The sequence below is a fragment of the Odocoileus virginianus genome, chromosome 12, assembly GCF_023699985.2.
Source record: "Odocoileus virginianus isolate 20LAN1187 ecotype Illinois chromosome 12, Ovbor_1.2, whole genome shotgun sequence".
Lineage (NCBI taxonomy): Eukaryota > Metazoa > Chordata > Mammalia > Artiodactyla > Cervidae > Odocoileus > Odocoileus virginianus.
In genome coordinates, this window is record NC_069685.1 from 58,366,584 (window position 1) to 58,393,884 (window position 27,301).

The 27,301-nt window shown below is 44.7% G+C and overlaps 1 protein-coding gene across 3 annotated transcripts in view; it reads left to right on the top strand.

The window, feature by feature from the left end:
* BICDL1 (BICD family like cargo adaptor 1) overlaps positions 1-27,301 on the top strand; it is a 78,179-nt gene that overhangs the window by 35,235 nt on the left and 15,643 nt on the right. For 2 of the 3 annotated variants that reach the window (XR_011490711.1, XM_070475388.1), the window contains exons 3-7: positions 14,531-14,647; positions 18,342-18,488; positions 23,821-24,000; positions 24,622-24,840; positions 25,858-26,001. Coding sequence is in view for 2 of the 3 variants with exons in the window: in XM_070475388.1 (XP_070331489.1) it covers positions 14,531-14,647; positions 18,342-18,488; positions 23,821-24,000; positions 24,622-24,840; positions 25,858-26,001 (807 nt within the window). In the remaining variant the exon portion in view is untranslated. The remainder of the gene's footprint in view (positions 1-14,530; positions 14,648-18,341; positions 18,489-23,820; positions 24,001-24,621; positions 24,841-25,857; positions 26,002-27,301) is intronic. The other variant, XM_020904216.2, reaches the window with a different exon arrangement.

The following is a 27,301-nucleotide window of genomic DNA, read 5'->3' on the forward strand; positions in this document are numbered from 1 at the left end:
TCAGCTCCCGGTCTTGTTTTGCTGATCGTCTAGAGCTTCTCCATCTTCGGCTGCAAAGAGGATAATCAACCTGATTTCAGTATTGACCATTAGGTGATGTCCATGTGTAAAGTTGTGTCTTGTGTTGTCAGAAGAGGGTGTTTGCTGTGACCAGTGTGTTCTCTTAGCAAAACTCTGTTAGCCTTTGTTCTGCTTCATTTTGTACTCTTAAGACCAAACTTGCCTGTCACTCCAGGTATCTGTTGATTTCCTATTTCTGCACCCGTCCTGTATGTGAAACGGGCATCTTTGTGTGTGTGTTCTGGAAGGTGTTTTAGGTCTTCATAGAACTGTTCAGCTTCTTGTCATTAGTGATCGGGGCACAGACTTGGAGTGGTATGATGTTGAATCGTTTGCCTTGGAAATGAACTGAGATCATTCTGTTGTTTTTGAGATTGTACCCAAGTACTGCATTTCATCCTCTCTTGTTGACTATGAGGGCTACGCCATTCCTTCTAAAAGGTTCTTGCCCACAGTAGTAGTTATAATGGTTATTGGAATTAAATTTGCCCATTCCCATCCATTTTAGTTCAGTAATTCATAAGATGACAGTCTTCACCGTTGGCATCTCCTGCTTGCCCACATCCAATTTACCTTAATTTGTAGACCTAACATTCCAGGTTCCTATACAATATTGGTTTTTTTTACAGCATTGACCTTTACTTTCACCACCAGACACATCCACAGCTGAACCTCAAGAAGAAGTTCCTGCTTTGGCCCAGCCTCTTCATTCTTACTGGTGCGATTACTAATTGCCCTCTTCCCCAGTAGCATATTGGATACCTTCTGACCTGGGGGGCTCATTTTCCGGTGTCATATCTTTTTGCTTTTTCATACTGTTCATGGGGTTCTTGTGGCAAGAATACTCGAGTGGGTTGCCGTTCTCTCCTCCAGTGGACCACATTTTGTCAGAACTCTTCACTGTGACCTGTCCGTCTTGGGTGGCCCTGCACAGCATGACCCATAACTTCATGGAGTTACATAAGCCCCTTCACCACAGCAAGGATGTGATCCCTGAAGAGGGTAGAGTCTTATAAGCCATGATAAGGACTTTGTTACATTTTATCCTGAGTAAGATGGAAAACTTCTAGATGCTTTTAAGCAGTGACGTAATATAACTTGGGTTTTTAAAAGATTGCTGCTTGGAGAGTAGGCTCTAGGAGGACAAGGCTGGAAGCAGGGAGACTGCTTAGGTGATGACTTCCTGCTTTCAGTAGTCCAGGTGGACGATGATGCTGGCCAAACCTAGGGTGGTTGAGTGGGGACAAAGAGTAACGGTAGGATGCTGGGTATTTCTTTTGCTCCATAAGTACTCATGATGTTTATGCAAAGCAATGTCCTAACAGTGCTTTAAAAAACATCAACTCATTCATGCTCATAACAACCCTCTGAGGTAAACTTAAGAGGTACAGCCCACAGGATTTGTACATGGATTGAATGTGGGTAGAAGTGAAAAAAAGGAGGGGTGTGGGCTAATTCCTTTGTGTGGGGCTAAAACTTCTAAGAATGGAGTTGCCATCTGCTGAGAAAGGGGAGACGCAGGAGAAGCATGTTTGGTGGAGGCCCTAGAATTGGGGGTTCAGTTTTCATGCCCGTTGAGTTTGAGATGCAATCAGTGATCTAGCTGGACATGTGGAGTAGGCAGTTAGCTAGAGGAGCCTGAAGTCAGGGAACAGGTCAGGGCTGGAGGTAAATTACACACGTGGTCTGAAAGCATTCAGGTAGAAGTGCCCACAGGAGGTCTCGTAAACCTAACCCCAGGTCAGTCTGAGGGGTCTTTTCCTGTGGATGTGGCTATAGAGTGACATTTTTATTAATTTTCACATCAGACTTGCATTTGAATACTAGCTCTGTCATTTACTATGTAACTTAATCTCATTTAGCTTCACTTTCTTCATTCTGTAAAATGGGTTAACAGGACATATTCCATAGCACTGTTAGGATAGAATGAAATAACGTATATTACCTGGAGCGTTGCTTGAACGTGGAAAGCACTTAGTAAGTGCTCATTGTCTTCCTTTTCTTCAGATTTAGTTTGTTGCATTCAATGCAAACTAACAGAACTGGAGCTTCCCTTCAGGATAAATAAATCAGTTTTAATATAAAGCCCGCTTGTGTGTGTGCTTAGTTGTGTCCAAACCATCGTCTCTTGTGTCTCCTGCACTGGCAGGCGGGTTCTTTACCACTGTGCTGCCTGGGGAGCCCCCACATGTTCTCTTGGGAGTGCCTACTTAATGACAAGCTCCGAAAAGGACTTGATTCGAACCTGTTTCCTTCACTCAGTAATAACTTTATAAAAGAAAGGACGTTTGTGAGGGCTATAGAAGGCACAGGGGAAGCAGTTGTGGGTTCTGAGCATTAGATTCCACACACAGGCAGAGTGCAGGCACAGGCAGAATCACCAACCAGCAAACCCTCAGGTCAGTCCCGGGCAATTTACATCCAAGCGGGAGTAAATCGCCTGAGCCGTGGTGATGCCCTATGGGGGAAAGAGTGCCCTTTCCTGAGCAGGGACTATTTAAATCAAAGGGAATTATCTAATTAATTACCTGCTGATCCTCCTGGGAATTTGCTAAAGGGACACTTCTGGGATTTAGCTTAATCCCACTTCTATTTCCTCCAACCTTAACTTGACCATCTCAAAAAGTACACACTTAAGGTATTCAGATTTTGTCTCATACAGTAAACACTTGAGTACCTAGTATGTGCTGTGTATGTTTGTAGGCAAAGATGAATATGAGATATAATTCCTGTCCTTAAGTCCTTCACAGTGTAAGAAAGAAAACACACATGTGAACAAATAAACAGACTATGTAGTAAGCAAACAGAAAAGAATATGTAATACTCAAAAGAGCATTATTACAGGACTGCAAATAATGTAATCATTTTAACCTAGGAGATTATGAAAGTGATATAAGGGTCACCTTTGAACTGGGTCATTAAAGTTAAGAATGTATCAGGTGAAAATTTTCAGAGAAAGATGTTCCAAAAAGGGAGCATGCCATAAGCAGAACCATAGAGGCGTGTACAGAGAAAAAAAGACATAGTTTGATGGATAATTTAAAAAGTAATTTTATTTCTTGTCTGTGTTGGATCTTCATTTCTGTGCGGGCTTTCTCTAGTTGCAGAGAGCGGGGGCCATTCTCTAGTTGCAGCGCCTGAGCTGCTCACTGCGATGGCTTCTCTTGTGGAGCACGGGCTGCGGGCAGGCGGCCTACACGGCAGCTGTGCACGGGCTTACTTGCTCTGCAGCATGGGGATCTTCCCGGCTCAGGGCTCGAACCCATGTCTCCTGCATTGGCAGGCAATTCTTCACCACTGAGCCACCAGGGAAGACTGATAATTGTTTTTATGTTGGCGGGAAGTGAAGGAAGTGACCACCAGTTAGGAGAGCAGATTTTCCTTGATCCTTCTCCAGGTCCAAACAGTAACATCGGAACATTCCAATCTTTCTTAAGGTCTAGATGAATCCTCTGGTGGGCCATATGACCAAAAGAAATAAAAAGCACTAAAAATACTAGAATTTCCTTTCTTTGTTAGGATTAGCCATGGCAGTTATTTTCTGAGGGAATCCTGAGTGTGTCCCTGGGACACCAGTGGTCTGTGAAGGACTCCTAGTGTTTACTTAGCCCAGCCCATTCCCATCACTGACCTAAATTAAAGTTTGTTAAGTAGAATGTCATTCAAAGTATCTGTCTTCCCCCTCAGCCTTCCTGTTTATCATGAAAAGGTTCTCAGTTTCTCTTCCAAGTACCTCCATGTAATCTTTTGAAAGCGTAAACATTTCAAATTCTGGGAACTCTGCAGCGCTCATGGTGTTTTCAGCCCTGAGGGAACAGGGAAGCCTGTTCAGGTTAGACATGTCCTTGTAGACAGTGCAGTTCCTCAGTTTAGCTGGGTAGTAATTCTTTTAGCTTAGCTTCAGGTCCATGTCCTCGCGTCTTTACCCCTGAGACCTTTGAGGTTTCTCTGTGATCACCACACCACATCCATGGGTAAAAGAGAGCGCCTAGATTCTTTGCAGCTCGGCCTCAATTCGGGCTGTCCTCGCCATCAGTCTCTGCCACATTTTCTTAGGCTGTTGAGACCTGCCCTCTTTTACATTTAAACCTGACAATTTTGTTTTTATGTTGGTGGGAAGTGACCACCAATTAGGAGAGCTACACTTTATCCTAATTTTACAAGTGAGGAAACTGAGGCACAAAGCGTTGGGAAGTTTTGCTTGAGGTTGCACAACACTGTAATTGGTAGAGAAGAAAAACTATTCTTTTTAGAGCCTGAATTTGGAAGACAGTTTTTCCACAAGAGTTGAGTCTTATTCATCTCTGTATCTTCAATTAAAAGCATATAAAGCAAGTGTTTCATCCATGTTGGAGATAGTGCAAAGCACCAGGCCATCAAGTGAACACAGAGGATTGTGTCATTTTGGTTTGGAAAAAAAAGATTAAAAAAAAAAAAAAAAAGCACTATGTGAATCAAAAGCTCTGACTGTCAGTGCAGTGTATTGGGAATATCCAGGACTTGTTTTATGGTATGGGTCCTTGTAGGACATTTTAAAATGTAAAATCCTTTTCTCTGACTTCTGAAATATTTTTTACTTAATGAGCAGTAGGGATCTGACATGGAGTAAAGGCCCTCCTCCAGAAACAAAAGCAGACTGATGTTTGTCCTTTTCTCTTTTTCAATTAAAAGCCTGTACTGCCAGAGTTGCTGGCCTTTGATACTGAGGGATTATGTTTTGATAGTGATTAAAAGGATGACAATAAAACTGTTATTGTGCTGTAACTTTAAAGTTCATTCAAACAGAATTAGACATGGCCCCTATCTAGTGGGTGCGCACCTTCTAAATGTCAAGGAGCGGCTTTCCACGTGTCTCATGTAAGCAGGCATTCCCTCTCATGAGTAATACACACTGGTAGTGGCATCAGACTTTCTTCATTCTAGAGGATGAGTTTTTGGCATCTTTGAAAAGCATCTAATAGTGACTCTTCGTTGTTGTCTAAAAGAAGAAAAAAATGGTATTGAAATGGAAAGAAACTGAAAACGGTAGTCATGTGTGGTCTTAGGCAAGACCTTACTTTGGTTCACGCAGGTCACATCAAAGGCCTCACTTTGTTGACCCAGGCCTCCGTTTCATCAACCACCAAATTAGGGGTTAGGACCAGGTAGTCTCTGAGGTTTCAACTTTGAAATTACATGCTTTCCTTTGAGCAAATGTCAGTATTCTATTTCACTTAATCTTAAATAAGAGTAATAGCAATAACTTATTACATATTTAGTCTGCACTAAACATTTTATCTACATTACTGTGGGTAGAGAGGGATGCCTTCCAGGCCCCAAGAGGGGCTTTATCTAACACTTGGAAATGAATTGTCCAAGGAGACATACTTGCTGATGAAGCAAGACACTATTGAAAAGGGGCCGTTTGAGTGGAGAGCGGCAAGGTCAGGGAACCCAGAAGGACTGCTCTGCCTCTTGGTTCACAGTCTTGGGTTTTATGGAGGAGGGGTACATTTCTGGGTTGCCCTGCCCCATCACCTTGCTTGTGTCCATATATGGTCTGACTCAGGGCTTTTCCAGGTGGCATGCAGCTCTCCCGGTGAAGACAGATTCCAGCAGAGAGTTTCCGGGAGGTTGGCAGGACATACTATGTATGGCCCAGCATCTCCTCCCTCTTTTCCGCCCCTCCCAAATTCTTCGGGTTGGCAACAGCTTGTCATTTCCTTGTTCCTTACTGGAACCTTCTCGTGAGAGACAACTTGTGCAAGTGGTTGTTTTCATGCAGAAGTTTTCGGTCCGTGGTTCCCTAACATTATTTCATCTTAATGCTAAGGTCTTCTACTCACCATTTTTCAGATGAAGAAACTGGGGTACAGTGGCTGTATAGTTTTCTTTGGATCACTCGACTGTATGCTTTGCCTTCCTTAAGATGTCTTCCTTAAGACGTCTACCATATTTTGTCTTGAGCTGTTTGTGCATTTCTCATACCACCTGTCAGTGCGTGCCAGTATTCTGTACCTTGTATTGGCTTTCTTCATGAGCGTTCACCACATTCTCCTTCAGTTGCTTGAGGGTGGAAATTGTGTCTTGTTTTTTTTTGTATACTTCATAGGGACATGAAGCTTTGTAAATTTTCAAACTTTAGAAGTTTAAAAAATAAAATACTCTTTCCCCTCAGTCTTTCTAAGCTTATGCTGTCTGAAGTTTGTTATAATTGTATCACTCTCCCCAGCCTCACTATTACTAAAATTTCTCATCTTTATTTGATGTTAATAATACACAGTTTTCCTTTCACCTTTGTCCCTAGGTTGATATTTTATGAGTTTATCTATTTTTAAATAAATAACTTTATCTTCCCTCATTATTAACGATAATACATACTACTGTCGAACATTTCAACTTTACAGAAAATTCTTTTCCAAGGCAAACATTGCTAGGAATATCATGCCCTAGAGGTAATCTCTGATAGTATTTTGATGAACAGCCTTCCAGGCATTCTTCTATGCATGTGTGCACCTCGATAAACATATACATATAATTTCATGTAAATAGGATCAAATATGCTTTTTAAAATGTTACATTGTTGAAATCTTTCCACATTAAGGCAAGTAATGGACGCATGGGTGACTCACTGGTAGAATTCTTGCCTGTCGCATTAGTGCAGGTAGATTATATAGCATTCAGTTGCACTGATACATACAGTCTGCTAATGGTGGACACTTTGGTTGCCTCTAGTCTTTTACAAACAATGCTGCAGTGAACATTGTTCTACCGAAGTCTTGAGTACAAAGTGAGTCTCATCTGTCTGCATCACATACCTGCACGAAGATAGCATTAATTAGCAAAATAGTACAGCAGATGTCTATAGCCACACCATTATCCTGTAACATCATAAATTTGCAAGAACCCAATAACCCAGCATGATTAGACAGGCAAATATCTACCTGTAACAGGTATGGAACTTTGGGTTGCTCAGGAAAACGAAGATTCCCATTAAGCTAAAATAAAAAGAAAAGCTTGATCAACATGAAATTTATCTTCATTTTGTTAAAATCTTGAATTTTTCACTTGAAGGAATTGTTAGATATTTGTTTCTGTATTTGCTTTGGACAAACAAACAAAAAAGTAGTGGTTTGCATAGTCTAGAGAGGATATTCTGTATTCTAAAGTGAAAAATAGAACCTGGTAGGAAAACTGATTTTCTGATAAAATATAAACCATTCATTGTACAAATATGTTTTAAGAACCAGTGATGTACTAAATAATGTTGTGGATACTAGGGCTCAAAGTCTATCAGAAGAGAGGTTAAAATAGTAAATTATACTTCAAACTAGTTGAAATCCAAGATGAGAGACCAGGAAAAGAAAATGTTTTTCTTTGAATATTAACCAGCATCAGGTTTGGTTTTGTTTTCTCATTCTCTAACTTTTCTCTGTCAACTGCCTTGCTATTAAAATTTAAGTTCATTTCTTGTGATTTGTTTTTCCATCCTTTCAAAAGTCATTCTCCCTAAATTGGTATCTCACTTGTTTTACCTTTCCATTACTTGTTATGTGATCCTTGTGGATTCCTTCTGGGCCTCAGTTTCATCAGGTGTGCGATGAAGGAGTTCAGTAATTGGTTTCTTTTTTCTAGTAGGGTTCCTGCTCTGAGATTTTTAGAGACCAGATCTGGCTTAGACAGTAAAGAATCTGCCTGCAATGCAGGAGACCCAGGTTTGATCCCTCAGTCTGGAAGATCCCCTGGAGGAAGAGAATGGTTACCCACTCCAATATTCTTGCCTGGAGAATTCCATGAACAGAGGAGCCTGATGGGCTACAGTCCATGGGTTGCAAAGAGTCGGACACAACCGAGACTGAAGGACTAACACTTTCTGTCTTCCTCACTATTGTATCCCTAGTTTGTAGCATAAATCCAACCACTCTAAAAGCTGAATAAACTTGGTTAACATTTTTACTTTAATTTGGGGGTGTGTGTATCTACTCTAGTTCTTTGGAGATTTTTACTGTTTTTTTTTCATCCCATGGTACCTATATTATTATACATTTAGACTTGATTCTTTTTTAATTGCTCAAAGGCAATTTCTAAAAGCCACGAAAGAGATAATTTCAGACATTTTTTGAATACTTACCATATTTTGCCAGGCATTGCACTATCCACTGGCAATACAAAAATAAATTAGACAGCATCACCCCCAGTCTTAAAAAGCTTAAAATGTGGTGAGGGAGAAAGATGTAAATGGATAACTGTAATAAATGTAGTATGTGTTCTGCTAGATATATGTGTCCATGGCGCTATGTGAACTAAAAGGATTGTTTTTTATTCTAGACATCTTGTGCCATTTTCAGACTGGTTGGTTGGTTGTATTTTATATTTTCTTGTTCCATAGAGATATTTTTAATCATGCCTTTTATTTATCTAAACACAATCACAGTTGTCTTATAATCTGTAACTGATAATTCTAGGATCTGAAATCATTGTGAATCTGTTTCTGTTGTTGCTTATGCCAGTTCTTGCTCATGAATCTTTGTCTCCATGTGTATTTTTGTTTTGTTTTACTATAATCTGCTTATTTTTATTAGAACATTATTTATGGAGATTATTTGATCTTGGATGATGCTACCATCCTTCAAAGATAACTCGTTTTCTCCTGCCAAGTGTCTAGGGGCACTACCAATCAGGTATTTTTTGTTGTTGTTGAACAATGTTAGCCTTACAGGGAAGTTAAGAAAAAAAATAGATTCTCATATACCCTTCTAGTTTCTCCTAATGCTAACATCTTATGTAACCATAGTAGTTATCGAAACCAACATTGAGGCAGTATTAGGTAATCCACATACCTGCTGGGATTTTGCCAGCTTTCCCACCTTTGTCCTTTTTTGGCCCAGGATCCAGTTCAACCTCCCATGTTGTATTTAATTGTCATGTTTATTTTGTCTCCTTCAATCTCTGACAGTTCTTCAGTCTTGATTTGTTTTTCCTGAAGTTGGTATTTTGAAGAGTAATGGTGGATTATTTTGTAGAAAGTCCCTCAATTTGGGGTTTGTCTAATGTCTTGTCATGATTAGGTTATGCCATTTTGCAGGGTAGCACAGAAGTGCAGCCGTGTTCTTCTCAGTGTTCATATTGAGGACACGTCATGTTTGACATTTTTTTTTTTTAACTGATGACATTAACTTCTAAGGTAGTATCTGCCAGGCTTCTCCACTGTGAAGTTACTCATTTCTTCTTTGTGATTAGTAAGCCTTACAGGGAGATACTTTGAGACTGTGTAAGTACCCTGTTTCTTGTCGAATTTTTGCTACCAGTTATTAGCGTCCATCCTCTAGCTCTTGCCTGCAATGGTTACTGCTGTGGTGCTTGCCTGCTGGTGATTTTCTGTTTTCAGCATTCCTTCTACATTTATTAGTTGGAATTCTCTGTAAGGAGGAACTGCCTCTTTCCCCTCATTAACTAATTTATCCAATTATTTACTTACCATTGTGGACTCATGAATATTTATTCTTTGCATTTTAATTCATCACTGTCATTATTTGTTTTATTGATCAAATGGTCCCAGCCTTAGCCATTGGGAGCTCCTTCAAGTTGAGTTCTATGTCTATTCAGTGTACCTCTCTCATTTTTTGATCACTTCCTTTCTTTCTGGCATCCTAAGATGGTCTAAGTTCATCTTGTATTTTTCCTCCCCCGACCCTGAAACAAGCCATTTCTCCAAGGAGCTTTGTTTGGTTCATTTCTTAGAGATTAGTGTATAAAAACCAATGTGTGCACTAAGATGTCATTACTTTTAGGCCCTTGTGGAAGACAGAATTAGGGAATGAGTGTGTAGAATTTTACCTCATTCATAAACAGATGCATATAATCATTTTCTCAGTCTCTCCACTTACATATATGTGTGTGTATGTGTGTGTATGTGTGTGTGTTAAACACCATAAATTCTTTCTAATGTCTTCAATTCTAATCCACTACCACAAGGTTCATGTTAGCCTTCCCTCTTTCCTTATTTGTAACTTCTTTTTCCAAAGGAGAACCTGGTTCTCATTATCCATGATACATTTACTTATTTGTTCAATTCTATTAAACACATTAATGTTAGAATTGCTAACCCATTCATCTGTGAGAAGCAACTTATGACCTACAGTTCTGTAGCTCTGTGTAGTTCTTTCTTCCTGAACCTTATAGTACAGTCAGAGGATTGTTTTCCAAAGCCATTTAGCTAAGTTATTTTCTTCTCCACCCACTTTACTTGTGGTTTTGCTGTTCATTTGTGGTGTAGTTAGGTTTATTTGTTACTGTTTGTGTTCCATTGGTTGGTTGTAATAATGTGCCTGTGTGAAGCATTCTTATGACTCCATCACTATCTTGTCAGCTCTTTGATGCTTTTAAGAAGTCTTCAATTTTATCCAGTATTTTTAGCTGTTTTCAGTAAGAAGGTCAGTCCAAGTAACCTAACCCAACATATTACCAGAAATGAAACCTTCCCTTTGGAAAGGTATTGGTAAAAATCTTAACTATCTTTTACATTAAGTAAAATATAAATACATAACAAACTTAACTTCTGAGTTTTATTTTTGGAAGGCTTCAGGAGGAATTGGCACACTGAAGCCTAGTGAGAACAAAAGACTTTCATACATTTTTGCATTTACTTACTGTCTATTAAATGGCTGTTGCTTTCAGTACTGTAAATACCCAAGACAGTAAAAAGAGGGGTTATCATATAATATGCTCTCATTAGACTGATGGCACCCATTACCAAATTTGAAAGTTTTATCAAGAACAATAAGACAATAAGAAAATAAGAAAAATAGAAAATAAGAAAATAGAGACTTTTGGTTAATTGAATTTTCCAGTTACTCATAGGCTAATCATAAACCCATTTTTGCTTCAAATTGGTGTAGATTTCCTCTTCTAAACTATAATCATCTACTTTTTTCAGTTTTTGCGTTCCACTGGAAAACTCAGGCTTTCCATTCTACTTCTGTTAGTAGGAAAGCTCTACTACCACCATCACAGTGACATGTATTCATTATAATTGCAAAATCTGGGAAAATCCCAGATGCCTAACAATAAGGGAGTGCTAAAGGAAATCATAACTTATCTTCTTGATAGAATATTATGCAGCCATTTAAAGTGATGATTAAGAAGTATAATAATAAATAATTGGGCTTCCCAGGTGGCGCTAGTGGTAAAGAATCTGCCTGCCAGTGCAGTAGATGCAATAGACACAGCTTGTTTTCCTGGGTCAGGAAGATCCCCTGGAGAAGAGCATGGCAACCCATGGACATGAGGAGCCTGGAAGGCTACAGTCCATAGGGTTGCAAAGAATTGGACGCTACTGAAGCAGCTTATAGTGCACGCACACACAGTAATAAATAATGTGGAAATGTTTTTGACACCTGATGTTTGTTTTTAATATCAAATATTTTGATGCTAAGTGAAAAAAGAAAAATCTATATAAGCAATATGATCATGAGTAATTTAATTGTACACACACATGTACATACACACAGAAAGATTGGGGAAAAATCAACAAAATGTACTTTGAAAACAAACCCATATTCTGCAATGGGGTTCTGTTACAGAAATTGAAAATTGAAAAATCGGGACTTCCCTGGCAGTCCAGTGGTTAAGACTATGCGCTTCCACTATAGGGAACACAGGTTTGATCCCTGGTCATGGAACTAAGATCTCACATGGTGTGGCCAAAAAATATAAATAAATAAAAATAAGAAATTGAAAATAAAGTTAATTATTTTTAAATTCATGTCCTAATGCAGCAGTTTTCAACTGTAGTAAATTACATATGGTTTTTAATAATTCACCCTTTGTCTTAAATTAGAATAAATTCAAGGTTGTTTCTCTGGTGTCACTTTCATTTTGTAAGCTTTTTTGAGAGGGAGCAAAGGAGAGTAGAAAGGGAGTGCTGTGTGTTGGGGTTGAGAATGTGAGGGTAGGAGCTGCAGATCTGGGTACAAATCCTGGCCCCAGCACTGACAAGCACCAGTGTGCTGTGTTCATTATAGAAGTAAAATTGACTTTATAATCTTTTTTTTTTTTTGACTTTATAATCTTTCTGATACTTTATTTAGAAAGCATTTAGAACATAAGAGTATGGACAAACTTTAGCCATCATTATTTCATTTATGTGACGAAACAGCTAATACTCATTCTGTTAGATCTAAAATATCTGTGCCAGTTTCCATCTCTGAAAAAGGAGGAAATAATATATTTTGGAAGGTGCATTAGCTCCTTGAAGATGGTGTTTATGTCTGATCGATGTGTTCCTCTCCATCACCATCACAGACAGGTGACCGGCCGTCTGGCTGGAGGTGGCCAGGGTGTTGTGGGCGAGCCCAGAACCAGGAGGGCGCGGCCAGTGCCACTCCCTTTTGGCCTCCACCTCCTTCCTTGTCTGCACAATGAGGCCAGCAATTCCTGCTTCTCTGGGCGGGTGGTTGGAAATTCAAATGAGAGCTGTAGGTCAAAAGCCTGTGTCAATGGTATACCCTTGGGCACATCTGAGGAGTCAGACATTTTAAAGAGTCATTATTACATAGTGGTTAAGAGCTGAGACTCTGGTGTCATGATTCCTGGAGGGAAGAGACAAATTTTATTTCTAGGAAGGTTGCTTTGAGAGGAGACCATCTACAGGAGCCTTTCTGATTAACAGCTGGGCTGTGTTTGTAGTCCCCAGTGCATCTCTTAGGCTTGGTTGTCTCATGATTCATGTCAAGGTGGTGATGCTCAGAATAAGGTCACAGCTGCCTGAATTACCCAGTGCTTTGTAATCTCCAGCATATTTGAAACTCTGATAGTCAACTGAATTTCATGTAGGTGACCAAACTGCAGCATTTATAAGAGGAAATTTTCTTTATGGGCCCTAAATTCTATTCAAAGAAATTTCAAGAATCATAAATAAAATTGCTTAGTATTAAAAAAAAGAAGAAGAAAAAAAGTCTAAATTGGACTGATAAAGTCGGTTTCAGTAGTGAGTGATAGAAATAGGAAAAACTACTTCAAGGTACTGTAAAAGAAGGTAGTATTGAAGTCCTAATTTCAGAGTAAGATAGCCCTAAATTGACCATTCTGATGCTGTCATTCACTGAGATGTGGGACAAGTTCCCTCACCTCCCTGAGTTTGTTGCCTTGGGTGAGGGTGATAGGCTCCACTTTGGTTGTGACAGTTGAGATAAAGCATTTAGCACAGTTCTTGGCACATAGTAAGCACTGGGTAAATAATGCTCATGTTATTTTTAGGTAGGAGTGACTAATACTGTGTTTCTAAGTGATTTGGAAATAAACTGGTAGTGAAAACTAAATTTAGAATAAGAAGAAAAAAGAGATGGTTTGATTTTTCTTTTGCTGTGTGTCTTGTAATTGTTTAAAAACTAGCACTGTGGGTTGATTCTTGTGGCGGGTCGGGGAGGGGGGAATGTTTGTTGAATCTATGGGACCAAAAAAAGATGGACAATGGATTACATAGCACTTGAAGATAAAAGGAACTATTGAACATGTGACCATTATTGTGAGAGCCTCATTGAACAGCTCGCCTACCGTTTCAAGATTATTACCACCCGCCTCCTCTGAAAGCCTTTCCTCACCATTTCTGCATGCTGTGATCTCCCCTGAGAACCCATAATGCTTACTGACCCCATTTGGCCTCCCAGAAGCACTGAGGCAGTGAGTTACCCTGTCCTGTGGCTGTCCTCCCCAGGGCAGTGCTCAGGACTCTCTTCTGTGGGCTGAGCTGGCCAGACCCTCAGGAGAATGACAGGGCTCGGATCTTTCCAAGGGCACATTCTCTCAAAACATTCTCCTGCATATTCGGTGCCGAGACACTCAGTGGTCCTTGGTGTTTGCTGGGTTTCTGTGTTAGAGAGTAAACAGATCAGGGTGGGGAAGGAGCCCCTCGGCCAGCACTCCCCAGAGAGTCAAGAGGTGCAGAAAACATCCTTGAGAAATGAACAGCAAGAATCTTAACAGACATGACAGGGTATTTTAAGTAGTGCCCACATTGACTGGGAGTAAGAGGTAAAGACAGATTATTTTATTGGCCCCCAATAAGGAAATGGATGGGGGAGATAAAGGAATTTCTAAGGTTTAGGTATATTGGTCTTATTCTTTCATGTAAAATAGTGAGACCGTCTCTCAATTTAGTAGATGTTTCTGGAGCTTCTGCTGTGTGTTGTGCAGAGTCATAATGATAATAACTAACATTTGAGAACTTACTATTTTCTAGGCCTGTTTCCTCTGATCAGCAAAGTGGTCCTAGACCTAGACAGAGTCATTCAGACTTTAGGTAGGAATAGGGGTTAGTCTTGTTTGGGCATGAGAGAACAAAGCGAACGGGGTAGGAAACCGGTTGTTTCTCATCCTGTACTTCCTGTAGAGTAGAGTTGCAAAGAGGTGTTTGAGAAATGAAAGGCAAAATTCTGAGCGGCCTTCCTTTGTACAACCTCTGAATCAGCCCCATGGTCTCTTTTGCTTACAGGCATCAGAAGTTGAGAGACAACTCTCCATGCAAGTACACGCCCTCAGAGAAGACTTTCGGGAGAAAAACTCATCAACCAACCAGCACATCATCCGGCTGGAAAGCCTTCAGGCCGAGGTCAGCCTCCCCGAGCAGCCATGTTGGGCAGAAGGACTTTTCTCACTGAGGGAGCCTGGCCTTTTAGACATGGAGTCCTCTGAACGAGATGTCTGTGAGATACTGAATGGGGATCACTTGACCATGTTTCTCTGGGTAGCCTGTTGTCTAGAAAAGTTAGGTTGCTCAGAGTTACTGCTGAGTGTGCTGAAATTAGTAATGACCTACTTTTTACTGAATATGTTGATCCCTCCAAAAACATCCTAAATGGAAGATTGGAAAGAGAATCTTCCCTTTCTCTGTTCCATTTGGGTCTGGTTCAATCCCTCTAAATAGGACCTATTATTATTACCTATAAACCGAAAGTAATATCTACTTCATTGGGTTGAAGTAATCTACTTCATAGTGTTGATGAGCGGATTTGATGAGTTAACACATGGAAAGCACTGTGTGTGGTGTTTAGAAGAAAGTAGTGTTATTGAAAGCATATGAGAGGCCAGACAGAATCTGTGGCCCTGAGCAAGCCAGAGGGGGAAAGTAGCGCTGAGGGGACGAATCTGTGAGGACCAGGTTGTGGGGAGGTGAGGAGCGGGGAAGGGTCACATCACCAGCCCGAATGGGCCTCTGTGCCGGGTAGGCTTCCACCTCCTCTGCTCCCAAAACCCCTCAGCCAAGTGTCTGAACAACAGCCCTTTGACTGAGTTACATTTTGAGTGACAGTCCCGCGCTACCACCATGGTAAAGGAACCAGACTGCGAGGTCAGACCCAAGAGGCCAAGATGGCTGCTCCCCTGCTTCATGCATGACGCAAAGATGTTTTTCCTAAAGTCTGTCAATATCTTCTCTTTTCTCCTGGCTCTCACTCCCTTCCTCCCTCCCTTCCCTTGGAATTCCTACGGGTATTGAGCAGCAGGTCCTTGAAGTAAGTAGTTGGTGCTGGTGGGTTTGGCATGCCTGTCTGTGATGGTCTGTGTGCATGACATGCTGCTCAGCCACCTCTGCCGAGGTCCAGCTCCCTCCCGTTGCCTGTCTGCCTAGACCCTTGTGACACAGGGTCATGCCCAGGAATGTTTGTGGCCAGATTGGGTCCCAAGTTTCAGGGTGTGTAGGATCGGCTGAGGGAGTTAGCTACCTAATGCCAATTCCCTGCTTCATCTAGTAACACTTTTACGTTTAGAAGCCAAGCTATGAAATTGTTTATTTCAAATAAGTCACTTCACGTAGCTCTGAACTTCTGAGTCTGTTTTTTTTTTTTTTCTGTTAAGGGGCGGGGTTGTGTATCAGAACCAGATTATCTCGTGACTTCCCTGAGTGGAACCCGGGAACCAGAGGTGATCCACGGGAGGGAAAATGTGAAGGTCAGAGAGTATTTAAATGAAACGCAGCTAGAGCAAGAGCTCCCTTCATGTGAGCAGCGTCGAGGGGCCATTCACAGGGCTGCTCCTGTCGGTCCTTCCCCGGGTGCACACCTGAGAGACAGTGTTCCTTTGTTTGGCCGGATACCTGATCCCTCTGGACAAAGGCCTGATACTTCATTTCCCCAGGACGGCATCCCATCCAACTGGGGGGAGGTGGCCAGGGAAGAGTCGTGCCCTCTGAGCAAGAATTCTAGTGCAGAGAGTGAGAACAGCCAAAGAACGGAGAGGAGGCAGGTTTCAGAGGACTTGGGACATTCATTTCCAGATCTCTCCTAAAACGATCTGTGGTTGGTCCCCTTAGTGAACTGTCATCATGCTAGACTAGAGAGCGTGGAGCACATCTTAACCACACCAGGAGAATACTCACAAGAAATGGGGTGAGAGCTCAGTCTATCAGGGAACTGATAACGGGAGGAGCCGGGGCACCTGCAGGACTCCAGGAGTCCCCCAAGGCCACTGGCAATTGAGGGGACTCAGGAATGTTCCTATAGCCCCCTGAGCAGGGCAGGGCTCCTGGGCTGAAGCATCGCTGGCCTGGGGGCATGCTGGGTTACTCTCACCCTGCAAACCTTGAGGCCACAGAAAACTTGGCATCTTTTTCCTCTTTTCCTCTGTTTTCTCACTGAAATGGAAGAGACAGAACATACCTTCCTAAAAGAAAGTCTGTATCTCTCTTGAGGCTGGCTGGATACTCGGTGTACAAACATATCAGCTCAGTTCAGTCGGTCAGTCGTGTCCGACTCTTTGCAGCCCTGTGAACTGCAGCACGCCAGGCCTCCCTGTCTATCACCAGCTTCCAGAGTCCACCCAAACCCATGTCCATTGTGTTGGTGATGCCATCCAACCATCTCATCCTCTGTCGTCCCCTTCTCCTCCTGCCCCCAATCTTTCCCAGCATCGGGGTCTTTTCAAATGAGTCAGCTCTCCGCATCAGGTGGCCAAAGTATTGGAGTTTCAGCATCAACATCAGTCCCTCCAATGAACACTCAGGACTGATCTCCTTTAGGATGGACTGGTTGGATCTCCTTGCAGTCCAAGGGACTCTCAAGAGTCTTCTCCAACACCACAGTTCAAAAGCATCAATTCTTTGGCCCTCAGCTTTTTTTATAGTCCAACTCCCACATCCATACATAACTACTGGAAAAACCATAGCCTTGACTAGATGGACCTTTGTTGGCAAAGTAATGTATCTGCTTTTTAAATATGCTGTCTAGGTTGGTCATAACTTTCCTTCCAAGGAACAAGGTCTTTTGATTTCATGGCTGCAATCACCATCCTCAGTGATTTTGGAGCCCAGAAAAATAAAGTCAGCCACTGTTTCCACTGTTCCGCCATCTATTTGCCATGAAGTGATGGGACCGGATGCCATGATCTTAGTTCTCTGAATGTTGAGCTTTAAGCCAGCTTTTTCACTCTCCTCTTTCACTTTCATCAAGAGGCTGTTTAGTTCTCCTTACTTTCTGCCACAAACATATCAGCCTGTTTAATAAAAGGAGAAAGATGGCTTCTAGTCAGAAGTTTCTCGCTGAAACAGAAGATACCTTGAGTAAAATCCATTATTTACTTGTCAGTGTCCTGTTCCCTCCCAGAGCAGGAGCTGATGCAGGCACTGCTGGGTTTTCTGTATCCTGGGGCTCCTCCATTCACCTGGGGCCCTGGGTCTGAGCTGTGACCTCTAGTGCCAGTCCTGCCAGCAGTGAGGGAAGAACAGAGAGAGAGAAGCATATGAGGGTGCAGTGGCCCCAGGGGCTGTCCTGGGCCTTGTCTTGTGCTCAGGACTTAAGAGAGAAGGGTCCCACAGGTTAGGTTCCACTACCCCACCAGCTGTTGTGTTGGAGTACAGTCATAGACAGGGGACTTCCCTGGTGGTCTAGTGGTTAGGACTGCACGCTTCCACTGCAGAGGGGCACAGGTTTGATTCCTGGTTGGGGAACTAAGATCCCGCATGCTGCATGACACAGCCAAGAAAAAAAAAGTGCTGTGGGCAGCAAGGTGGAGTCCTTGTCTGTGTTATCTCTGGAATTTCCAGGGCACTGACCTTCCTTGCCTCTGCCTGACACCCCACATTCCAGCTTCCCCAAAGCTTAACTCCCACCCTTTCCCAGACTGGTGTATGAAGGGGAGGGGTTTCCTCCTCAGCTGGAGAGTTCACAGCTGTTCTCTCCGGCGGCGAGGGGGTGCCGGGGCAGAGCGCTGGAGAGACGCCTGCCTTCGTGTTCTGGGGCTGGTCCCTCCTGCCCTACTCGTCAGCCCGGGTGTAACCCCACACCGCCCTGTGGCTCTCTCCCCGCTTTCAGATCAAGATGCTGTCGGATCGGAAGCGGGAGTTGGAGCATCGTCTCAGCGCCACCTTGGAGGAGAACGACCTGCTCCAGGGGACAGTGGAGGAGCTGCAGGACCGGGTGTTGATCCTGGAGAGGCAGGGCCACGACAAGGACCTCCAGGTGCGGGGGCAGAGGATGGGCTCAGGGCCAGGCGCGCTTGGCTGCCCCGCCCCAAGGAGAGGCTAGCGTACGGGCAGTGGGTGACGCTGAGGTCTCTCCTCGGGCCGGATATGGGTCTCTTCAGGCGTGGCTAACTGGCTGGTCATTCTCTGCCAAGAACAAGTGCATTGCTCCAGCAGGTCATCCTTCCAATTTGTTCTGAGCCACTGGCCCCAGGAGCAGTTTCACGGAGTTCTTTCTGGGCTGTTAACATGACAGGAGCACCCGCAGTGCTGTTCTGCCTCCTGGGGTTTGTGGAATCTGTGGGAGACTTCAGAGGGAGCCTGTGACTGTGTGCTGGGCCCACCGTGCTCTCTGCTGCTGCTTCCGCAGGCCCCTGCCTTTAGTGGGCTGGCCCTGAGCAGAAGCCCAGAAGCTGCCCACTGAATGCAGCAGGACAGATCCTGATTCTGCCAGTTGCTAACGAAGACACAGGCAGACCCCTCTATGAGTTTAATTAGCCTCTTTTTTTCCTTGCTAAAAGAAATTGTTTCATGGCTGTATTTGTCCTTATTTGGGAATTGCTACCAGGCCTCAGCTGAATCCCAGAGCTCACACCTGACAGGAAACAACCCCTTAAACACTCTGCCTCCCCAGAGACAGTGCAGCTCCTGCTACCGAGAAAGCTTTGCTGTGCTGACCTGGGAGCCCTGGGCCTGGGGCTCCGGGCCCTGCTTCCCTGAGGTGTCCTCTGAGCGTGCCAGGGAGCAGAGCCGATTGCAGCAGTGCTGTTTGTGTGCAGGTGGTCAGCCAGGGATAGTCCTGTGCCAGATGGGTCCCTGCCCAAAGACCAGGCTTCAGAAGGCCCCCGGGCTCAGCAGTCGGCTGTTGAGGAAAGCCCTGGGTGGTGGGATGAGGAGACGTCTTAGGCTAAGGTCATGTGATACTATCAGTTAAACAGCCCTCTGAGTGATTAGTCTCTTTAAGGGAAAAGTAACATTTTTTCTGTTTTATACCTTCAGCTGGGAACTTTCTGTAAAGTGGGGCCTCAGTAAGTGTTGAACAGAAAATGATGCTGGCTAAAGCCTCACATCAGTTTTCAAAATAGAAAGGAGTTTGCTCTTAAAGTTTACGGTGATAACAGCCATGGACATTTGTCAGCTGCTTTGCACAGAACAGTGTTTTTGCGGATGTTCTAACGCTGAGGCTGAGAAAGGTGAACTTTCTGTCCTAAGTAGTGTAGTAAGTCCTGGGTAGAATCCAGAAGGGAACCCTCTTGCCTGCTTTGCTTGCTTCTCAGTGATGACTTCCTGTGTATCACTTGCCTTTCAAAGTCCGTGTCTCACCAGCGTTTATTACCCCATCAGTTGCTCTCCTGAGGGTTGCTGAGGTAGAGTATGGAGAGGAGGAGGAAAAAGTACAGAAAAATGGGGAAATGGCCCTGCCTAAAAAAAAACACAAAAACTGGTTCAGCATGAATTCACAAGTAAAAAGTCCTTATTTCAGATCAAGGATGGGAGACCTGGGGGTGAGGAAGAGCCAGAACCAGTGTGGACCGTGCAGTACTTGGCTGGCATGTGGGCTGTATGTTCTCCAGCAGCCAGAGTCCCCAGTCACACCTCCTTCACATCCTCACCCCTTGCACACTCGCTGCCTCTCGATTGGGCTTCTTCAAGAATGGGAGTGCAACGCCTGCATCAGGTCAGGGAAGTCCCACTTTGGGACCTCTGCATTGGGAAAAGCTGCATTTATGGACTGAAATCTCTTCTTTTCCAACTATTTGTAATTTTTTTTCCCCCTCTAGTCATATAAAACTCTCTTTAAGGTGTTGCTAATTAGTTCTGTTGCTGAAATGGCCTGTACTGATACAGAAATAGAAGTTTCAGCTCACTCAGGGAGTAAGTGAATGGTCCTAAATCAGACTTATAGACTGTAGAGCTAGTGGCCTTGGAATGTTTCTAATCCCCTGGTTTTAATCCTTTTCCTCAGACACGGGATGAGAGAAGGGCTGAGCGGGCAGGGCAATAGGCTGCCACAAGCAGAGTAGCCCTCTTTGATCTGGCTCACTCTGTAACTGGGGTTCTACTGTTGAAAACAGATTTTTAAAACACTGATCAAATCCAGCTCTGATTTTTTTTTTTTCCCAGTCTGAGAGGGATAAAAATGACTATTGAGGGCCCAGGAAATTTAAAAAGCAGGCATTTTGCTAAATTCTTAATACCCAGTAAAGGATTTGTCCCTCAAGAGGGCCACTTAACTGCTTTGTTTCATACCCAGTGAGTGTCTGCACACAGGTGTGTGCAGGGGCCTTGTCCCAAGGAGTGGGTGGCTTTCATCAGCAGAGAACGCAGGCCCTGCTCCCTGTGGGGACCCAGGAAGCAAATGACCTGGAGTCTAGACCTCGCTGACTCTGGGTGTGTGCCGTTAGGCCCATCACTTAATATCAGCCATCTCAGTTCCCTCAGCGTAAGACAGGGAGAGTGCCCCCACCTCTGCCCACTTTAAGGGCATGAGTGTCCTAAGCTTGAACTTCGCATACTCTTCAAACACAAGACATTTGGTGTCTTCCTCGGTCACACATATAAATTACATTTAGTTTCATCTTTGTTCTATAAAGGGTGATATTTCTTAACGTTAAAAGGTTCTTGTATTTAATAGACTCTTCCTTGGTTTGGTTTTTCTGAATTTATTTATGGATCAGTTATTGACCAGAGAGGGCAGACCTGTCCCGGTGTTTGTTCTCTTGCTGTTACAATTAATTAAGCACCTTTGAGTGTGCGCGAGTAATTGAACTAATGTTGTCCAATGCCTAAGAACTTGTACTTGTCAGTGCTCAACTTCCCCTGCTGAGATGTACATGGAAGTTGTCTAGAAAATAATTGCACAGCATTTTGTCAATTTAATATGCCGTTTGTAATTGTGCCAAAGGCTTCCTAGGCATATCTTTAAAAAAAAAAATCAACCTAATTTCTTCTTTCTGAGTTTCCTCAAAACCAGAGCTGGAGGAGTTCCCACTGGACCAGCAGGTATTGCTGACCCACTGGAACCATGCAGGGCAGGCTTGCCAAGTCCTTTGTCATCCTGTGAGCAGCCAGGCTCCAAACCCTTCCCAGTTAAGGCACACCCAGACCACTGGTGCCATTAGCCAAATGTTCTCTGATACTGACCAGCAGAGGAGAGCTCCCAGGGCACCCAAAGGGATAGCTGAAGGCTCTGCAAGGCAGCTTGCTCCATTCATGAGACCCACAGAGCTCTGAGTTGCTGCCTGCTGCCCCTGGGACTCTGCATCTCTGCAGGGGCCACAGGCCTACCTTGATGACAGTCTGGAAAAGAGACTATGGCGTTCCCTCTTCTTAATGAACAGGGGTGACCAAAGATGCTATTTTATTAAAGGATTAAAATAACTAAATTTAAATCCCAGAAAGTTCTTCTCCCCACCCCCACCTCCCAAAATATACTTTCAGTCGGGGGAGAGCGGGGTGAGCAGTCCTCAAGTACAGGAGTGGGAAACATTGCTCCTGTGCACAGGATGTGGACGTGTGCATAGCGGTCAGCGAACAGATTGGTTCTGCAGTTGGGCTCTGTTGTGGTGAAAGTGCGTGCAGTGATGGAGTGTACCAGTCAGAGTGTGGCATTTAGCGGCCGTGGTGGAGGCTCCTCTTACATTCAGCAGCAGTACCTCATCAGGTGGCAAATGCCCTGTTAGGACTCCACAGGGAAGGGGCCACAGGGAATGCAGAGAGGGGTGGGGTAGTGGCAGCAAAAGACGAGGAGCCCTGGCCCGTGAGTCGCGATGCCTGCGTGGCCGTCCCCTCCACACTGGCCTCGCTCTCCTCCTCTGAGCCGCACATGCTGTGGAAATCTGTCCCCCGCCAGGGGTCTTCCTCACCTGTAATCCATGAGGTGTGACACACAGTAGGGTGAGACTCCTTCTCCCATGAGTTTGGGAACTCTTGGTATTACTGCCCAGATGTTACTTCAGATACTGCCTCTAGCTCCTTTCCAAACAGTCCTTTTCCCCTTCATGTTTTCAGTAAAGTACAACATGCATGTAGTAAAGCATACAGACCTTAGGTATATAGCCCATCAAAGCTTTAATCGGTACCTGTGTAACCACCGTCCAGGTCAAGACAGCCCATCATCAGTACCCACAAGTCTTCCTCCTGCACCTTCCCAGTCAACTCACTGCCGCTTCCTCAAAAGCAAACCTCTCTTCTAACTTTCATCTCTTTTATCTCAAGTTTTGGAACCTTTTATAAAGAGAATCCTACATTATAAATTGTTTTGTGTCTGGCTTTTGTTGAACATCAGTGTCTAAAAAGTTCATCCACGTTGTGGCATAGAGAAGCAGCATGCTCTTCTGAGTTCTTCGTGGCGTGCTGCACAGTATTGCAGGGTGTGAACATATCCATTCTATTTTTATTGGTGTTCAGATTGTTCCTGTGTGTGGCTTTTATGAATAATGCCTCTGTGAACACCCTGTGTGTCTTTCATGTACATTTTCAGTCATTTATTACTGGGTCTGAACCTAGGAGTGGAACACCTGCATCAAAGGATACATGTGTATTTCACTCACTAGAAACTGCTGGACAGTTTTCCAGAGGGGCAGTTCATCTTCCATTCCCACCAGCAGTGAGAATCCTAGTTATTTTATATCCTCATCAAAACCTGATATTATTATTGTGTTGCTATTACTTATCTTAGTCATTCTGATGAGAGTCTAACGGTGCCTTATTTTGTATGCCTGTAGGTTTGTGTGTCCAACTTTTTATTCTGGAGAATTTCAGACAAACTCAGAATAGTGCAGTGATACCCCACATACCCTACTGTCCATATCTACACACCATCCATCCCTGGTCAGCCCCACCCTAGCTTCATGACATCCACTTGCTCCCCTCTCATATTATTTTGAAGTAAATCCCAGAATTTTTGTAATTTCATCTGTAAGTAAAGAATACTTTACAGATAAGAGCTGTAAAAAACATAAACACAGGACCAGTACACCTAGAAAACTTAGCCGTATTTCCTTAGTATCAGATATCTAGCCAGCATTCAGGTTTTCAGTTGTCTTAATAATATCATAATTGTTTTTCACATTTTTGAGTCATGTGGCAGTCAGGCAATATGTTTCTTAAGTCTCTTTTAATCTATAGATTCCCCTTTTATCTTTTTCTTTTTGAAATTTATCTGTTGAAGAAGCTGGGCGGTTTGTCCTGTAGAGTTTCCCAAATCTGTATTTTACCAACTGCATCCCCTGAACACCTTCTAGCTTGCTCCTCCCCCGCTCTGTATTTTCCTGTAAATTAGTGGTCGGGCTCAGCCCCCTCACCCCCCTTTGCTGTCTCCCCGAAAGCTGCACCAGAGTCAGCTGGAGCTGCAGGAGGTGCGGCTCTCCTGCCGGCAGCTGCAGGTGAAGGTGGAGGAGCTGACCGAGGAGAGGAGCCTGCAGAGCGCCGCCGCCACCAGCGCGTCGCTCCTGTCCGAGATAGAGCAGAGCATGGAGGCCGAGGAGCTGGAGCAGGAGAGAGAGCAGGTGCTGTGCCCCCCCGGCCTCCCGCTCACCCCACACCTCGGGTGCCGTGGTCTGCACGTGTGTGAGCCCCTCAGCCTGCTGGCTGGAGATGTCCTGAGGCGGCCACTTAGGAAATGCTAGTTGACTAGTCAGCCTTAGAACTCTGGCATTGACAGGGTTCTGGAACATTTGTGGTCCATCTAATTGGCTTCTTTTCATATTACCCATAACCACTCATTCCCCTAATTATATGGGGACTTCCTCCAAAAGTAACGGACTATATCAAGAAGTACTTTATGTGCAGCTGGGAGGGACCTGAGGGCAGGGGGTACAAGAACTGGGAGTCTGTGCAGCTGTGCGGGAGAAGGAAATGGCTACCCACTCCAGAGTTCTTGCCTGGGGAATCCCATGGACAGAGGAGCCTGGTGGGCTACAGTCCATGGGGTCGCAAAGAGTCAGACACACCTGAGCGACTAAGCACCCACAGTTGTATGGGGCCCAGAATAAGTATATTCTGGGACAAGTAATTAAAAAAAAAAACAACTTCCTAGAACTAGATTCTTGGATTCATGTACTAGAAAAGGATGGCTGCTGGCCATCTTCTCTAGAGTTCCTAACCAGGAATAACTCTTTGTGAGGCAGTTGAGACTGCAGCTCTGGGAAGCTTACTGCCAGGTCCGCTATCTGTGCTCGCACCTGCGGGGAAACGACAGCGCTGACTCGGCCGTCTCCACGGACTCCTCGATGGACGAGTCTTCAGAGACGTCGTCGGCTAAGGACGTGCCAGCCGGCAGCTTGCGCACTGCCCTGAATGAGCTCAAGAGACTGATCCAGAGCATCGTGGACGGCATGGAGCCCTCGGTAAGAGTCCACGATGAGAGCTCCGGGCTCCACAGGGCTTGGAGGCTAAAACCAAGTCCAGAGGGGTGAGGTTAGCCCTGGAACCCGGAACCTAATAAAGTCTGCAAGAATGCCTTCTGAGCCCTTGTCGGAGCGCACTCCTCATGGAGGAGCAGGCACAGGGTCCAATGTGGGGCTGGGGGCCCCCAGAGTCCCTCCCTGCAGGCTCAGGGTGCAGACAAGGCCTCAGGGCCTCGAGTGTGAGCACTTTGCTGGGAGGCTGTGAATGTAGAAATTTGGCTCCTGGTAAAAACTTCAAGTTGTTGTTCTGTTGCCCGCTGGTCCTGGTGGTGGAGGTAACTGTGAACAGGCAAACTTAAAAGATCTGAAGCTTCTGCTTAAAGGCTAGACATGAGCACAGAAAGTTGAGACGATCAACAGCCGGGCCTTTTAGAATTCTAGACGTGGCTCCTCTGGTGCAGGAGAGGAACATTCCCACGGGCTTCCCCGAGCAGACTGGCCTTTCTTCCAGCTTCGTGTCAGATTCCTGCCAGACTCCCCCTCCATTTACACCCACAGCTTGCGGGCTGTTGTTTCTCTTCAGGTTCCTCCTCCTGCAGGATGGTTGCGTCTCTCTCCCTGTATTAGGTGAAGTTAGGTGAAAGGGTGGCTGTCCTGCCAAGGTGGTTCGTGGGATGCACTGTAGTGCGGAGGCCGGGTCAGTGTGGGAAAGCGAGCTGGCAGAGGGAGGTGGGCTCTTGGCGCCACGCAGTTTCCCTTCTCTAAAGCCTGAAACAAAATAAACTTCTAGTTATTGTCTGCACGTTGAAATTGAGCAAGACAGACTCTCTTCTCTAACCTTCTGTTTCTTCCTTCTTCTGCTTTCCTTTTTTCCTCCCATCCCTCCTACCTTGCTCTTCCCCAAACTGAACCATCTCCCTGCTCCCCTCCCCTCTTCATCTCTCCCACTAACCATCTCCCCACTCCCCTCCACTCTCACCGTCTCTCTGCTTGGCCGGCTGACTCTTCTGCTGTCAGAGCTCCCGGAGAATTGACGATGACTCCTTAGAAGAACAGATAAGGCAGACCAGTGAGGATTCGAGAGCCCTGAGGGAACTCATGGAGGGAGAGAGGGGTAAACTGAGGCAAAGCCTGGAAGAGCTGCAGCGGCTCCACAGTCAGGTGAGCACCCCCATCCTCGGCCCAGTGCAAGATGTGCAGGGGCTCCTGCTCCCTGGGACCCCCATGAGTCCCCCTCTCCATGTCTCTCTCAGACAGGCTCTCCTCTGATGGTCGGACCCTCAGGGGTAGTGACCTGAAGCTGAGGCGAGCTGAGTGTCTTCAAGAGAAGTCAGTCCTCGGGTTTAGACCACAGTGAAATTGTTAGGATTGAGACTAGCTGAGGGACTTCCCTGGTGGTCCAGTGGCTAAGACTGTGCTCCAATGCAGGGGGGCATGGGTTTGCTCTCTGGTCAGGGAACTAGATTCCTTATGCCACAACTAAAAAGATCCTGCCACAACTAATAGCTGGCCCTCCATTTCCTCCAGGACTCCTGGCCCTCTACAGAGCCTGAATAACTGGGTGGATTCTGATAGAGTGCCACAGCTCCCAAGACACATTTGGATGTTTGTCCAGCAGCTTCTGAGCAGGGAAGTTTGCAAACCAGGAGACAGTTGGTCTTTGCGGGCCTGAGCTCTCTTTGTGAGTGCTGTCACCTCTGCCAGCCTGTTTTTCAGCTTTCGAGGCACTTATTGCTGCTCTTGCTCTTCCCTTCCTATTTGATCATGATCTCATCTCTCCAGAACACTGGAGAAGGACATCTGTATTCTGATCTGAAAAGTTTTAAAGGGCTTAGGAGCAGCCCCACCCAAAAAAGCTTCTAAAATCTACATAGGAGATAAATAAAATCTCTTCCTTTTGCCTGGAGTCCTGTATGGAGGTTCGGTCCCATTAGCGGGGGACACTGGACAGGTTCCCCTCTAAACGCTGCTCCCTTCCCTCCTTGTCCAAAGCTAGTCCTCCCTTCCTGCTACAGGAAGAGGCTGCTGAAAGATGGAATTTAAGCTGGGCTTTTACTTCATTCAGTATTTCTTAAATGTAAAGGAACTTATAGAAATAAACTTCTGTCTTTTGGGGTTGTACCCATTAGACTTTCTGGTATTATTCTCTTGGAAGATACTGGGAGACAAGCCATTATTGCTCTCTTTTTTTTGTGAGTGACCAGATAAGAAGGGCAGAAGGATGCTACTGAAAGCTGTATATTGTTCCTGACCAAGCCCTGGGGAGTAGGTTTGGGCAGCCAGAGACACTGCTGCTGCTGCTAAGTCGCTTCAGTCGTGTCCAACTCTGTGCATCCCCATAGACGGCAGCCCACCAGGCTACCCCACCCCTCAGATTCTCCAGGCAAGAACACTGGAGTGGGTTGCCATTTCTTTCTCCAATGCATGAAAGTGAAAAATGAAAGTGAAATCGCTCAGTCGT